The following is a 15,529-nucleotide window of genomic DNA, read 5'->3' on the forward strand; positions in this document are numbered from 1 at the left end:
ACATAAACTTTTTCAAAATATCTATCAAATTTAATTCATACCTATTAGCGTATGTATTTTCCTTTCTATAATTAGTTCATATAAGTATTTTAGTATAGGATTTGTCAAAGCTTGTATTCGTAGAAAGTAGCGTAAATTCCTGTTAGTCATATGGAATGATTGTTGTAATTCCTCTACTATTTATTGACAAATCCTTTTTTTTTTTTTTTTTGAAAAGCAAGAAGACCTTATATTAATCAACACGAATAGTACATGGTTGACAAGGCAACCTAAACAACACGATACATCACGAAAATAATAAAGAAACAAATTACAACGCCCTATGATAATTGCAAAGGTTGCAACTAACAAAAAGTGATAAAACTAAGGGTGTGAACACGCTAATAAAGTAGTCTAGGAATTGAACCTCTAATTTTGATAGTATTGTCACATAAAGTGAGCAAAGTTTGTTCTTTAATAATATTGTGAACAAAACTGTCACATATTGCGATCACATAAACTTTCAGAGAACATAAACTCCAGTTTTGATACCAAACCCAACGATTATGGGGCGCAATGGCCAACATTATGATGATGCATATACGAATGAACAGGCAACTAAATCCGTTAACAGTAAAAAAAAAAATGTTACTACTACATTGACCTTGTATGTGTCATTGTCGCCTCGAGTTTATTGCTACAAGTCAACATTTCTTGTGTTATAACTGCGAGTCGACAAACCATGTAAAAACTTGGTGTATCCAAGAAAATTAAGTTTTCCGTCGCTGTTTCTTATCCACTCATTTAGTGTCGAGTGAGCTGATTCTCCCACGTTCATTTCCTACATTAAACGCAATACCAACAAACCATACTTAACAAACTAAAACAAACTAGAAATGATAAGGGTGCATTTAGGTGTTGAAAAAGTGGACCTGAGCTAATGCATCTACAGAAATGACACAATTTCCTTCAAGTTCGAAGTATTGAAAAGCCTTATTTGCGATAGTTTCCCATTGTTCGAGAGCCTCAAGCTGATGTGGACTAATTGCAGCTGCAGAAAACTCTTCAAATGTCATTTGAGTGTAAGCCAGTGGCTTCATCTGCACTCATTAAACCACCAAAGTTGTTATTGGGAGTGAGGGAGTCAAAGGTAATATTAAAGAGAACAATCTTTCTAATGACACTGTCGTTAAGGTGCATAAAAGTCTTGTACAGTGTCATAATCTCCACTTTATAAATAAATAACCGTATGTACAATACTTTTATGCACCTGAACGACAACCCTAATGTCAAGAGACGGTTTTACCTTTTCTAGAATATCGAAGACTCTTGATTCTTTCATGGCAATAGTCGAATGTTTCACAAGTGCCTGCAAGAGTATTCTGTATAAGGCCAAAAGCCATGTACATTTTTTGTATTTGAAGTCGATTTTTTTACTTGATTTAGAGCTATGTTTTTGACTATTTGCTATAATAATAAAATTAGTGAAGTAGCTGTGACAAACCGTTTTAAAGTTGTCGAGAGAAACACACCCATCTTTAGGTTCCAAGAGATTAAACTGTGCACTTAAGTATACCAGTTCATCCTCAGTCAAAGCTTTAGAAAGAGCCTGCAACATTAAAAAAATATATTAATATTTAAGTTCATTAAAGGTAATTTTTTTTTTTTTTTTGTGGAAAAATGTTATAGAAGATATGCGAATTTAGGCACATGTTGGCCTAAAAGGACATATATCGGTCATATATACCATGAGTGCTGCACGCCTTAAAGGAGTGGCTCGAACATATGACTTGACCAACTTGTAGACCAAAATATCCAAAGGCACGTCGTGTTTTTCGTTTCTTAACCATGGATGAGCTGCATATGAATTTGCATATGAATTTCGGGTGTTAATAGATCACATTTATTAACGTAAAAATTTAACTTTTTTCAAAATTACAATATCTTACTTAAAGCTTGAGCAGCAGTCATTCGTTTTCGATGATCCTTATTAAGGAGTCTTTTGACAAAGTCTTTGGCTTCTGGTGATACAGAAGGCCAAGGCGGCCCGTCAAGATTTGGTTCAGCTTTTACAACTGAACGAAAAATACCCGATTCAGTTCTAGCGAAAAAGGGTCGGCTCCCGCATAATAATATATACGTTATAACTCCAATACTCCACATGTCGGCTTCTACATTGTATGACCGGTGCAAGACTTCAGGCGCTACATAGTAAGCACTGCCAACTATATCATTTAGGCGTTGATCTGCAGATTAACAAGGATTTTTTTAGTATAAAACTGATAAATGGGCCACATTTAGCATATGTGTTTTTATTTAGAAGTACATACTAGTAAATGGGTTGTCGCATAATGAACCAAATTGGGCAACTTTAGTACTGGTTGGTTTGACTGCAAACTTTTTTCCCATTTTTTATTTTTTATTTTGCTAACGACAAGGGCAACCCTAAGGGTTGTTGTTAACGTACATAAATTAATTGTACAACTGAAAAAGTGTTGCTTTTAAATCAGTATGTAACTGCTCAGTACAAACACTTTAAAACACATTAACGACAACCCTTAGGGCTGTTAGCAAAACCCTTTTTTAATTAAAAATATGGTTAGATTAGATATAATCCCAAAAGGCGAAAAACTATAGTATTATACAATAACAATTCTGAAATAAGTTTGAATCGTTTGATTTAAAGGATAAGTTTTTTTTCCACCTTTATTAGATGAAGAGGCAACTTACCTGGTCTAACGAAATCAGACAAACCGAAATCTATAACCTTCATTGGAGAATCTTCATCTTTTGTACTAAAGAGAAAGTTCTGCCCAAATAACATCATGTAAAAAAGTAAAAAAAATAAATGATTTGATTAGTTGAAAGTTGTATTTGATATTGCTAGATGAATATCGTGTAATGAACGAATACCTCTGGTTTTAAATCACGATGCACTACGCCCTGAAGATGAGTAAATGCAGACACACTAAGTATTTGCATTACAATGGATTTAGCATCTTTTTCTGTATATCTTCCACCCCTGCAATAAACATGAAGTTAAAGCATATGCACACTAGTAGCATAATAAATCATACGAGTAGTTTGTAGCATCAATCCTTTTCTTTATCACAGGGTCGATATGGGCTGTGTCTTAAACGGGTCAACATTGTTTAAGAAGAAGCGGGTCAAATGGGTTGCAAGTTGTCCACAAGTTAACCTGGATAATATTCTATCAAGAAGCTCTCCCCCTTCACATAATCTGTCAAAATGTCAAAAAAGTAAAATTATTGAACAGAAAACGCCGTGTGATAATGCAATTGCACAATATGTTTGCATATAAGGCCGGAAAATAAAGAGGCATTTTGCATACTCCATGACTATATACACATTGTGATCATCTTCAAATGCATCATAGAACTGGACCATGTGTTGATGCCCAGATAAGCTTTTCAATAGCTTGACCTCCCTACGTACATCTTCAATCGATATAGCCGTTGTCATCTGCTCAAAAATAACCGCACTTAGCAACAAGCAGCGTTATAGTTTATCTGTCTTTGTACTAAAAAGTTCTATCAGATTGAGGCATTGATTCACTTTAAAAGGTCACAAAAAAGTACTGTTATTCACTGAGGTAGTTAGCAACATTGAAATGGGTGAGTGCGAAAATTTATCAAGATTCAAGAACTTATACTATCTAAATAGCAGCAATCTGCTAACTTTATTGATGAACTTGAAGAGGGAAAGTGCAAAACTTAAACAATAAAAAAGACCTTTACAGTAAAGAATAATCATAAATATAATTAAATAAAGATTTGAAGTGAGTTGGTGCAAGAACTCATTAAAATTCAGGACCTTGCACTTAAAGAACACACACCAACTCGCTAAATAATTCAAGAATTGAAGTTGGTATTTGAAAAATTAATCAAGATTGAATAAGTTATTGTAAGATAACAGAAATTAAATAACTTTTTTGTAAAAAAATCTATTAGAGCACTGGGAGCGGTGACTGAGGTCACTTGACAGGCGTGATTTGCTGAGTCAGAAAAAGTGGGGAGTGGTGACCTATATCAGTTAGTGTGTTAGTTAGTGTGTTAAAATAATATTTTATTATATTTAATAATGTATTCATTTGAAAAAAAAAGCAAAAAAAAATGTGGTAACCTCGGCGACTGACATGGAGAGACTTACAAAAGTGACTTGACTGGGGAGTGGGGGACTAAGTCACTTGGGGTGTAACGGGGCATGTGACATACTCCACTCCCATTGCTCTTATGAGCATTGGGCAACTCCAATATTCAAAAACTTCCATCAAAAGAACACCAACACCATAAGTATTCAAGATTCAGAATAATCAAAGATTGATTAAATGATCAAATTGTTGTCAATAACAAAAAGTAACCAACTTTATTCAAAAGGGATTCCAAAATTCAAAATATTGGTCGGAAAAAATAGACATATTTTATTCAAGAAGCAAAGTTGGTAGTGCAAAACTTCATCAATACTCAAAAATTTATGCATAAAACTAAAAATTAACTGACTTCAACACATGATTAAAGTGGGTACATCAAGATATTCATCAAATTTCAAGAATCTACATAAGACACAGTTTTACTGAAACTTTCAAAAACTTATACTCCAGTAAATAAAAACCATAAATTAACTGACTTTATTTATTTCAAAACTCATAGTGTGTAACTTCAATAGTACCTTAGCTTTTGAAATAATTTTAACTGCAACAGCTTGGTTTTTCATAGCTCCTTTTTTACACTTAGCTCTACAAGTATGACCAAAATGCCCTTTTCCCACTTCTTTTCCCAACTCATATTTTGCCCTTAAATTCCTTTGAAACCCAAAATTTTTATCCAACACTATCTTCTCTTTTGATTTCACTTCATTTTCCGGCAACTTCCCCGTCGCCGGAGTTCCTTTCTTACTCTGCCGTCGTTTCCTTATCGCCGACATGATGGGTTTTGCCGGCGACGGCGGTGGAAACGGCCATTTAAACATTCTCCGGGGAGTCATCGCCGGTGACTGAGTTGACCCGATTCCCTCCGGGTACGGCATCTGCCATGGACTTCCGGTAAATGAGTATTTCGGTGTGTCCCCCGGAGAAGATGGTGGTTTCTGGTGGTCATGGTTGTTGTTGTTGTTGTTGTTGGCTGGTTTAAGCTTAATGTCATCTTTCCTGGTGGAACCTTTGCTACAACAATGACCCATCGCCGGAGATATTTACTCCGGCAGGCGAACTATATTATATAGATATAGAATATATGTTTTTTTTTTCAAACTGTTGCTACAACAACAACATTACTATTAACGTACGAGTAGATAAATAGTATTTTGTGTAGATGATTTCAAGAATAGATTTTTACAGTTTTAAATTATGAACTTATGTTTTTATCTTTTTTTTATATATATATATAATAGCAAATAATTGTTACTATCTGAAAGTAGTGAGGAGTAAAAGACATTAAATTGAAAAACCTGTGAACATTTAACAAGCATTAAACAACTCTGCCTCTACCAACAGAGGATGAATTAAATGATGATCAAATTTTATTAGTAGAGTTGTTGCATGAATCTTCATTTCTCATTGATAAATATATTGACCATATATAGTAGAAGTAGATTTTTAATTTATGGATGATCATCATGAAGTAACGTTTATTGAGTCAAAAAAACTGTATGATAACTTTCACACATTTATTGACGATGAAGCTAATTATTAGAGAAGTTAAAACCACATGTCGAAATAATGAGTTTAAATAATGTTGCATCCCTTTAAATTGATATGTTGTAGCCCTTTAAATTGTTCATGATTTTGCCTTTCCAATATAATGTAACATTTGCATACAATGTCTTCTTAGAGCGTAACCAATGGTGATTCTTTGATGAAAATTTAATAGGGTTCTATACAATTTGAGTGGTATTTTGTTGAAATTTTTTCTAAAGAATAAGCGTTTTCTTTTTTAAAAAACATTAATTTAACAAATATAGAACTATTGGTTGAGTGGTAAAATGTCTCAGCTGGTTCTGGGTCTGTATCCTTGAAAAAGTATGTGCAAGTTCAAATCCTGAGACGAGAATGTTCTGATTTCTCCAAGGTTGTGCCTCTGGTATTCTTCACTCTGTGCGGCCAAGTAGTTAACCCAAAGCATTCCGGGTATGCTTTGCGCGATGGATGCGACGAGTTTCTTCCTAACGGGTGTGTGGGTGGCAAATGAAAGGATTCAATGTCAAAATTGACGTTATAAAAAAATATGGTTCTTTGAATTTAAAGGTGTCCTATATAATTTAATCATACGTCATAATAAAATTTCCTATCTAGTTGGGTCCAAGGACCCATTGGTATTGCTCGAGTCATGGATGCAAATGACGTTCCTTGTGTCTGTTGCACGTCCTTTGCGGCATTTTTGATGACTAGCCCATCCCGACCCGTTTCTGATGTCTAACAAGTCAGTCAAAGGTCAAAAATCGGGTTAAAGGTGGGAAAGGTTAGGTGAGCGCCGGTCAAAAGTCGAAAATTCAATTAAAGTAATTCAAAAGTCGATCAAATCAATTAAAATTGACGTAATTTAGTGTTAATTTTTTGTATTATATTTGTGGTAATAACGATTATAGAACAAACTGGCCAGCGAATGTTTTTCGAGTTTAAAATATGTGTATACACATATTTGTATATATAAAAGTCAACGCTAGTCAACGTCCATCTCGACCCTTTAAGTTCTCGACCGTCTTGACCCCGTCTCGCGACTTTTTCAACCTTAGTTGCTTTACATTCGCCACTGACTGTAAGACTCCGTAAACTTTAAGAGTAAAATTAAACAACCTAGCTAGCGGTATGAAAAAATATGTATCATAATATAAGTAACTATGTGGTCAAACTTGTAACTTGGTTCTTGTATTTGTAGAAGTTATATGGTGCTTGGTGTGCTTAACTGCCCGAGTACTGTATAACTGGAAGGTTAGCTTAAGGTTTAAATTTCAGATTCTGGTTTTGTGTTGGGTTTGTAGTACACATACCATGTTTTCTGTTTATTTTGACTTTGGGTTAGCCGGGTTCTATCTTTGGGAAGGAGGCAGTTTGATGGATAGCTGGCTTGGCTCCAGTTATCCAGGTGCTATTGTTTATCTCTTTGTGTCTTTAGTGGCCTTTGGAATCCTTAGCACATGTTGGTGGATGGTGGTTTGTTGCTGGTTTGGTCATTGGTTAAGTTATGTATTGGTGCAATGTGAATCAGTGAAAAGAAAAGAAAATGCAAAATATAGGTTAACTTGGTTTTGTGGTAGCTTTGTGGTCTTTTGTTGTAGCAGGTATTGTGGATCAGATTATGGTGATTGCGTTATCAAGTTTATGGTTGAAGAGGGTTTAAAGAAGCAATTTGGAAGACTATTGAAGAGTGCAAGTGATGCTGATTTGAAGATTAAAGTTCAAGTTTTGCTGCAGCTCAAGTGTAGATTTATGGTGCTGATTTGGTGTAGATCAGTTTGTTTGGATTTGAAGATTATTGGCAAAGCTTTGAAGGCATGGAATTTAGTGAAGATTAAAGGTATTGTTTGTGATTTTATTATATATTGTGATCTTGTTTTGCAGGTGTTTATTTTTGTCATTTGGTTTAGTTATAGAGCTAAACATTGGTATTGGTGGTTGTTTAGGCATAAGTTTTTCTTTGCTTATTAGGGTTTTTTGATATATGTATAGATTTCAATTTCCTAGAATAGGTAATTTTGTCAAAGTGTTTCGGATGGTCACTTCAAAACATCCGCCCACTGTACTTATTTTTTTGTGATTAATAAAATTTCTCCGGGGTACCGTCCCCTTTATCGAAAAGATATAAGTAACTAATCATTTAATCATTAATTTGTGATTACAAAGAACAATAACATTAGACTCTACCCAACAGTGACGCACTGTCATCTCAATATTACGTCAACATTTTCTCTGGATAGCTAACTGAACACCGACATCATAGGAATAAAAATTGATTATTTTGTATATATTTAAGAATATTCCTTCCCGTGGAAACTACTCTGTGTTGGCTAATGATAAGAATGTCTTGGGGTACATCGCTATTGTTGTTTTTTGCAAAGCATATTCCAACATCCACTTTCATGATTTTCATAATAACGAATACATAGCTTAGTCAAAAACATCACTAAGTGGTTCCTAACAACAATCTCAATTACCTTGTTTATCTTATTATTTATTTTCTTTATTAACTTAAAAAAAACAGTAACATATAACGGATCCAAATATCAACAAATACAACCAATACAATAGAAAATATAAACCTTCGCAAAAACAAGCTACTAAATATCAAGACCAAAGCAAACGGGCTCACAAACAAGGTAGAAAACACATTTTGCTAGAAAACAACACCGGTCTAATATCTAACAAAGGACAACCTAAATTATCAAAAACATTAAAAAAAAAAAAAATACAATAGCAAAATACATAAACAAAATATCGAAAGTACCTTATTTATTACTCCGCTTTCCAAAACAACAAAAATAAAATAAGAACCTTGTTGCTTACTCCGTATAGGGGGCGGGTTAATATCACTGCATCGGCATAGTCGAAACGGGAGATGATCGCAACGGGTGGTTAAGTCCCCCTCGGGTGATCCCAAATTCGCTGTTCTAAAAAAAAAAAAGTAGTTATTATGCATGTAAGATAAGCAGCGAGATTTTATACATAAATTGAGTATGCACTTCATCGTAGAATTGTACGATTTTATGATTTTATGAAACATCATATCTATAAGAAGCAAGGTTGAAAAAGACGTTACACGGGGTCGAAACATTAGCGATCTCAAAACGTCGCAACAGAAAAAAGGGGTCGAAACGGTGTCGAAACGGATGTTGACTAACGTTGACTTATATATATATATATATATATATATATATATATATATATATATATATATATATATACATATATAAATATAAAGTTGACCGTTTTTTTTTTTTTTTTTTTTTTTTTTTTTTTTTTTTGAAAGGCAATGTTAGTGGTTAGAGTTAATTCACGAAAATCCCCCCCCCCGAGACTCGAACCCTTGGTCTCCTCGAACACCATGTTAACATGGTGACCAATGAGGCAAAGCCCCATTGGCGTTGACCGTTTTTTCTGTCTTTGACCTTTTTTCGTTTTTTCGTCTTTGACCGTTTTTACCTTTTTTTACCGTTTTTAAGCGTTGTTGACCGTTTTTTAAGCGTTGACCGTCTTTTTTGCCGTTTCAAGGCCCGTTGCAACGATACTAAGGCAAATCCGTTGCGGCGTCCGTTGCGGCGCCCGTTTCGACCTTTTTTACAACACTGATAAGAAGTATTAGAAATATTACATAATTATGTATTAGAGATATATTTAGACACCAAGTATAATATAATAAATTTGGAGAGAAAACTTACATTTAAATATTGTATAGATTTACTTTACATATATTATTATATTGTTTCTTATAATCCAAATCATGTATTGTAGTACAAATATCAATGAAATCAATCCCATAATGTGTGAAAAAATTGTATGCACATGTGGTTTCTGTTTGAGACCAAAAAGTGCTTTATTCAGTCGGCAAACATGAGAAGGGAAGCAAGCATCAATGAAACCAGGTGGCTGCTCCATAAGAATGATTTCAATCAAGTTTCCATTTAAAAATGCATTTTTTAACGTCGAGTTCACCGTAATAGCCAGTGGTGAAGGGTATTAAGAGATAACACTATACGAACGACGGAGGCCTTGACAACGGGACTAAAGGTAGCTGAGTAGTCAATGCCGAAAACTTAAGTGAACCCTTAGAGCAACAAGTTGTGGCTTTAACCGTTCACCCAAACCATCATCTTTGTAGTTGGCTCGAAAAGCCCACTTGGATCCAACAATATTACCATCCTCCGGTATTGGAATACGATCCCATGTGTTATTAGTATGCAACACAACCATCTCTTCACGCATTGCCACAAGCCAAGAGGGATCTTTAGTTGCGGTTTTGTAGTCCTTGTATTCTTTAGATGCGAGTAAAGCACAATGTAGGGGTGAGTTAACCATAGAAGAAGCATCATCTATTGTGCTCGGTTCGCACACCACTCATGAAGTTAGGACATCATTTGAAGAAACATCGTCGAGAGCCCGCCTTATTTATTGTTCAAATCTTTCCTCACCAGACTTTGAGTTGGTTTCCCACCTCTTCACTTGAGAGGGGTGTTAAAAGTATTAGAGATATTACATAGTTATGTACTAGAGATATACTTAGGGACAGGGGCGGATCTATGTGGGGACCGGGGGCGCCCGCCCCAGTGAATTTCTAATTTTCAGTGTAAAAATTTTGGATTTTTCAACTTTGTCTCTGTTGAATTTTTTTTACCCCAAAATCTATATATTTTGTCCAAAAAACTTTCAAATTTTGAACTTTTTTGCTCCGTTGATCCCTCTGTTATACCCAATTTTGCTAACATCGTCCCTTATTTTCTAATTTGGATTTCAGAATCCTTTGTTTTTCCTAATTTGGCAATCCGTCAAAATTCTGTTAAATAAGTCTGTTAAATTTTAACATTTGCAATGGATGTGAAGGTAAAATCATTTTTTTATCCTTTCTCTTCATTTGCCTCTGAAACTTAATCAACATGTTCATTCTCCAAATTATAAACCATAACCTTAAAATTATAAACCCAATATTACAATTCGAGAACTATTGCTTCTTTTTCATTTCTCTTTATACGCAGGCACTCGTGTATACACAGATGATACTTCTAGGAATATCAAATATGACACTCGTTTATTTGATTTTTTATGGACTCTTTAGAATGTAAGATAGGAAACCACATATAGGGAAAACATTCAATTGAAACCACATACACCAAAATAACATATCTTATGACGTTTTGCATAACTATCAATAAATTTAAGCCCATTAAATGCGAAATTTTTTATCTATTAATAATCTTTAGTATCTCAATTTTTTCAGTTAAGTAAGTTGCTTTCTTTCATTTTCATTTTCTGCTTTCCTTTAACTTTAGTAATCTTTAGTATCTCAATCTAATGACGATGGTGTTTAAATCGAAACCTGCAACCATCTATCAAAACCTGCAACAGATCATGTTTAACGGATCGTGTTCTTGCGAGACCTTCAATCGAAACATGCAACGATGGATGATGATGATGACGATGACGGATCTGAAGCGGATGAAGATGACGGATCTGAAGCGGATGAAAATGACGATTGATGAGTGTCACAGACAAAAGATTCAAAGAGGACGACGAAGATGACGATTGTGAGTCAGAGTGTCGGAGTATATGGTAATTTTATAATTTAAAGTTTATAACAATTGATAAGTAAAATTCAAAGAGGTAAAGCTACATTTTGAAAAGATTGTACTTGGTTGGTTTGGTTTGGTTGAAATTTTTGTTTTTAACATAGATGATGATAATTATGTTGAACAATGATGAACAGAGGGTGTATTTTTTGTTAGGATCAACTGCCATCTTTCTTATCTATAATAAGAAAACTATTATAATGTTATATTTAGTGACATGGCAAAATTTCAACCTTTAAATGAGTTTTAATCTTTTAATCTCAGCCTTTTAAAATCACTATGGCGTCATTACGGATTTGAAGGGACAGTTAGCATTATTAATTGCCCAAATAACCTTGATGCGATAACCATTTATCCCTTCTAAACCTTTTCTCTTATAAACTGCACTCCAAAACCGTCAATGGTTTTTATTATCCAGAAGTGATCTGTTTTGTATTCCAAACATTATTCAGCGCGCAGTTGATCTGTTTGTATTCCACATATCGATTGAATCTTTTACATTTCAATGTTCAACCTATATCGATTCAATTATGTTATTTTACCTATCAGCGACGGTACAATATCTCAAACACTAGATTGATGGCTGAATTGGTTTCCTCCTTCAAGAATCATTATTATAAGTAACTATTAACTTAGGGTTTCTGATATTGAATTACTTTTTTAGGGTTTCGGATATTGACGGCTGGTTGTTGCAGACCAACATCTCAGTAAGTTTCAGTTTTTATTAATATGTAAATACCAGGCTTAGCATTACTTTTAAGTATACTAATTTAAATAAGTTTTTATGGTTATTTGCTACGCATCTTTATTTAAGGATATATATATATAGTTATAATTATTTGGAATCCACATGAACCACAAACTGGTAAAGTAATTTTATTTTGTTAAGTCATTTGAAGGATTAAATAATCGAAGAATTTGGCATCCCAGTAATCTGGTTGCAAGAGTTGGGAGATTAGGGAAGTGTATGGTTTGTGTTGGGTAATTACGGCCTCACTAATCCCCAGCAAACGCCCAATGAAAAACAGTAAAGAAATAAGAACAATACACAACACAAGATTTAACGTGGAAACTCCAAAACAGGAGAAAAATCACCGGCCCTCAAAGAGAGAAATACACTATATCACAAATTGTTACAATGATATAGACGACTCTCTTAAGCCAACTACACTCTTCAAAATATTTAACTAATACAACTTTCAAACAAGAGTAAGAAAGAAAGAAATAATCAAATACTTAAAGTGTATTGATTGATGCAATTTGGAATGAAGACTTAGCCCTCCGTTTATAACCAAGCAAGTCCCCTCCAACTTTTTCCTCCCACCTATGTGGGATAACATCCTTCACAAAGTAACCATATCAATTTTTCTATCAAAAAATAAAACCAACAGTTTGTTGGCTTGCTTTTCAATCATTACAAATTAAATGACAAAAAGTTATGAAAAGCTATTTTTTTTATTATTATTATTTTTTTTTTTTGCAGATCAAGCTTGCATATGTACAATTCGAAAATAACTACATGCAACTGGTTGCATCAGACATGATGCATTGGAAGGGATGCAATGTATGTTTTTGCTTCTTTATCCCCTAATTATCGATTATCAGGTGTGATTTTGTTAACTTAAAGATATTAGTAACTACGTATATTTAATGATGTAAGAAGCAAATCTCACGATTCTTAATTTTACAGGTCATAATGGCTATGTAATAAATAAGGTTCGTTGTTCAATACTTATGTAATATAGTTCACGTTCATCGTTCAACGCTTACTTATGCATTCAACACTTTCGGTTGCTATTTGCAATGGGCCTAAAAGAAGGACATTAGTGTCGGTCACATTCCATGTGTTTCGGGTGCAAATTTTGTATTTTTTTGTATTAATGTATGTAAATAATAATGAATATTGATGTATGCTTTAGTAAAAAAAATATCATACATTTGCAAAACCGATGATATTGTTACCCTACGCTCTTAGTCTTTGTATCTTTGTACTCAAGTGAAGCATGTTCCGGTGTATAAAATATATGATCAGATGTGTTAGTAGATAAAGATGATTATATGAAATTTCCATTACTGAAAAGAAAAATATTCGTTTATTTCCGGGAAGTGGTTTTGGTTGGTAGTCTTTATAATGTGACTGTTAGAATCATATGTGACTGTTAGAATCATATGTGACTGTTAGCTAAATATACACTGTTTGGTTTTAAGAAGACATATATTTAGCGTGATGTTTTATACAAACATTTGTATCATGTATAGGCTTCTTTTATCAAAACTATTGGTTAATCCGTTTAATTATAAATGTTGTAATCACTGTTAATGATCACTGACAATACTTTTGGCCAGAATTCATAATTGGTTAATCTAATTAGCCAAATCAGGCGGTCTTTTCTACTTACTGCATAGCCTATACAGTAGTTTTGTTTTCATTTTGCCCGAATGTAAAGACATCTTAGGATTTGGCTATATATATTATTTGGTGCCCTACAAACGTGTACACTATACACACATGTATTTGTTGGATGAATTTTTAGGAAGTACATTGGAATTTGATGTGTTCTAAAAAAGGGCATGGAAGGTATATATAAGGAGGTTATGACACCAGTGTCACGAAACTTATATGAAGAATCATAGGATTTGAGTATTATAAGACATATATCGATGACGAAGTTACAAAATAAGCTACCAAAGGGCTTATAGCCTAGCGTTATGTGAGGAGCCTTCTCAACCAAGAGGTTGGGGGTTCAAGCCTTGTAATAGGCATATATATATTCGTGGTATAAATTCGTGTTTAGTGTGTAAGTTTGCATATAAAAAAAATTACGCTCATTAAGGGATGCATGCATTCGTTTCTTGGCAATGAGTTGATGCTGATAAAAATTCTATCTACTATTGTACTTAGTGTTTTTTTTTTTTTTTTTTTTTTTTTTTTTTTTTTTTTTGCAAGCTTAGAGAATGTGAAAAAAAACTTGCATTGGCATTTTTATCACTTGATGCCCAAAGGAATTAACCTAATAATGACATCTTCATTTTAGAATTTTAATAGAAACTATAGATTCGTATGATATAATTGTTTATGTAATGTAATTGAATGCGTTATGGAGGAATTTGAAAAATCTTCAAGGATATTTTTTTTATCTTTTATATGTAAGTATATTTACTGTTATCTGATACGTCATGAGTTTGAATTTTAATTGTTATGTCGATTTATTATTCACATATATTGCACTAATTTTAGTTATGTCATTAACATAAATAACTTATTATTATGAATATAGTTTTAAAATCATGTATGATAAAATACCCGCGAATGCGCTAGCTATAAACTAGTAAATATATAAATATAACAATATATCAGTTTTGTTTTTTTGTTATGAATTTATAAATTAAAAATATAGAAATTTTTTACTTGGGTGGTTCCTCGTTTTTAGTAAACAATATAGTAAAAATACGAATATACCCTCACATGCAAGGCTCATGACAAGGTTTAACGGACTTTTTTAACAGAAAGTTGACGGAGGGATGTGGATTGCCAAATTAGGAAAAACAAAGGATTACGAATTCCAAATTAGAAAGCAAGGGATGCTGTTAGCGAAATTGGGTATAATAGAGGAACCAACGGAGCAAAAAAGTCTAAATTTTGCCCAAAATTCTCCAAATTTTACCCCAAAAACTTTAAATTTTGCCTAAAGCCTCCATAAGTTGCCTAAAAACTTTCATTTTTTGTCCCAAAACCTCCTTATTTTGCCCAGCAAAACGATTTTAAATTATTTTTTGCTTCCGGTGAAAAAAATCTTGCATCTGCCACTGATTAGGGACCAAGTAATATAATAAATTTGGAGATGAAGTTTAGGTTAAAATACTATATAGATAGATATACTTTTCATATGTTGTCGTATTTTATTTTATTTTTCAAGTCATGTGTTGTACTATATATATTAAAGAATTCAATCTCACAATGTGCGGAGAATTATTTTTTTTTATAATATTGAACTACAAATTATGATCTTATAATTTTTTACAAATTGAATAATAAAACTAAACTTAACTTAATGTGTCATTTGAAGTTTTGTAAATTTGAAAGGAGAAATAACTCCATAATCATAACTCAGACATCATGTTAGAGACAAAGGGTTTAAGAATCATAATTTTAGATTATTCTTCTATAATAGAGTATTTAGATCTAATTAATGTATTAGGTTTACGAGATCAACATTGGGATAAAACGGGGACTTAATCTTCTACTTCGTATATATTA

At 33.2% G+C, this 15,529-nt stretch overlaps 1 protein-coding gene across 1 annotated transcript; it reads right to left on the minus strand.

Annotated features, from left to right (window-relative positions):
* Positions 1-543: 543 nt before the first annotated feature.
* On the minus strand, positions 544-5,178 carry LOC139869041 (CDPK-related kinase 4-like). The gene is made up of 12 exons (XM_071857374.1): positions 4,669-5,178; positions 3,332-3,462; positions 3,179-3,220; positions 2,893-3,001; positions 2,710-2,788; positions 1,929-2,225; positions 1,727-1,836; positions 1,484-1,588; positions 1,286-1,348; positions 912-1,079; positions 689-820; positions 544-597 (listed from the first exon to the last, which is right to left on the minus strand). The coding sequence occupies exons 1-12, from the start codon at positions 5,176-5,178 to the stop codon at positions 544-546; spliced, it is 1,800 nt and encodes a 599-aa protein (XP_071713475.1).
* Positions 5,179-15,529: the final 10,351 nt, after the last annotated feature.

The sequence above is a fragment of the Rutidosis leptorrhynchoides genome, chromosome 9, assembly GCF_046630445.1.
Source record: "Rutidosis leptorrhynchoides isolate AG116_Rl617_1_P2 chromosome 9, CSIRO_AGI_Rlap_v1, whole genome shotgun sequence".
In the NCBI taxonomy this organism is placed as follows: Eukaryota; Viridiplantae; Streptophyta; class Magnoliopsida; order Asterales; family Asteraceae; genus Rutidosis; species Rutidosis leptorrhynchoides.

Excerpts from the sequence above, each read along its gene's own strand:
- LOC139869041 (XM_071857374.1), bottom strand. The coding sequence starts at position 5,178 with ATGGGTCATTGTTGTAGCAAAGGTTCCACCAGGAAAGATGACATTAAG. Across the intron at positions 2,789-2,892 it reads ATCGTGATTTAAAACCAGAG|AACTTTCTCTTTAGTACAAA; the intron begins GTATTCGTTCAT and ends TTATTTGGGCAG. Across the intron at positions 1,837-1,928 it reads GACTGCTGCTCAAGCTTTAA|CTCATCCATGGTTAAGAAAC; the intron begins GTAAGATATTGT and ends ATTCATATGCAG.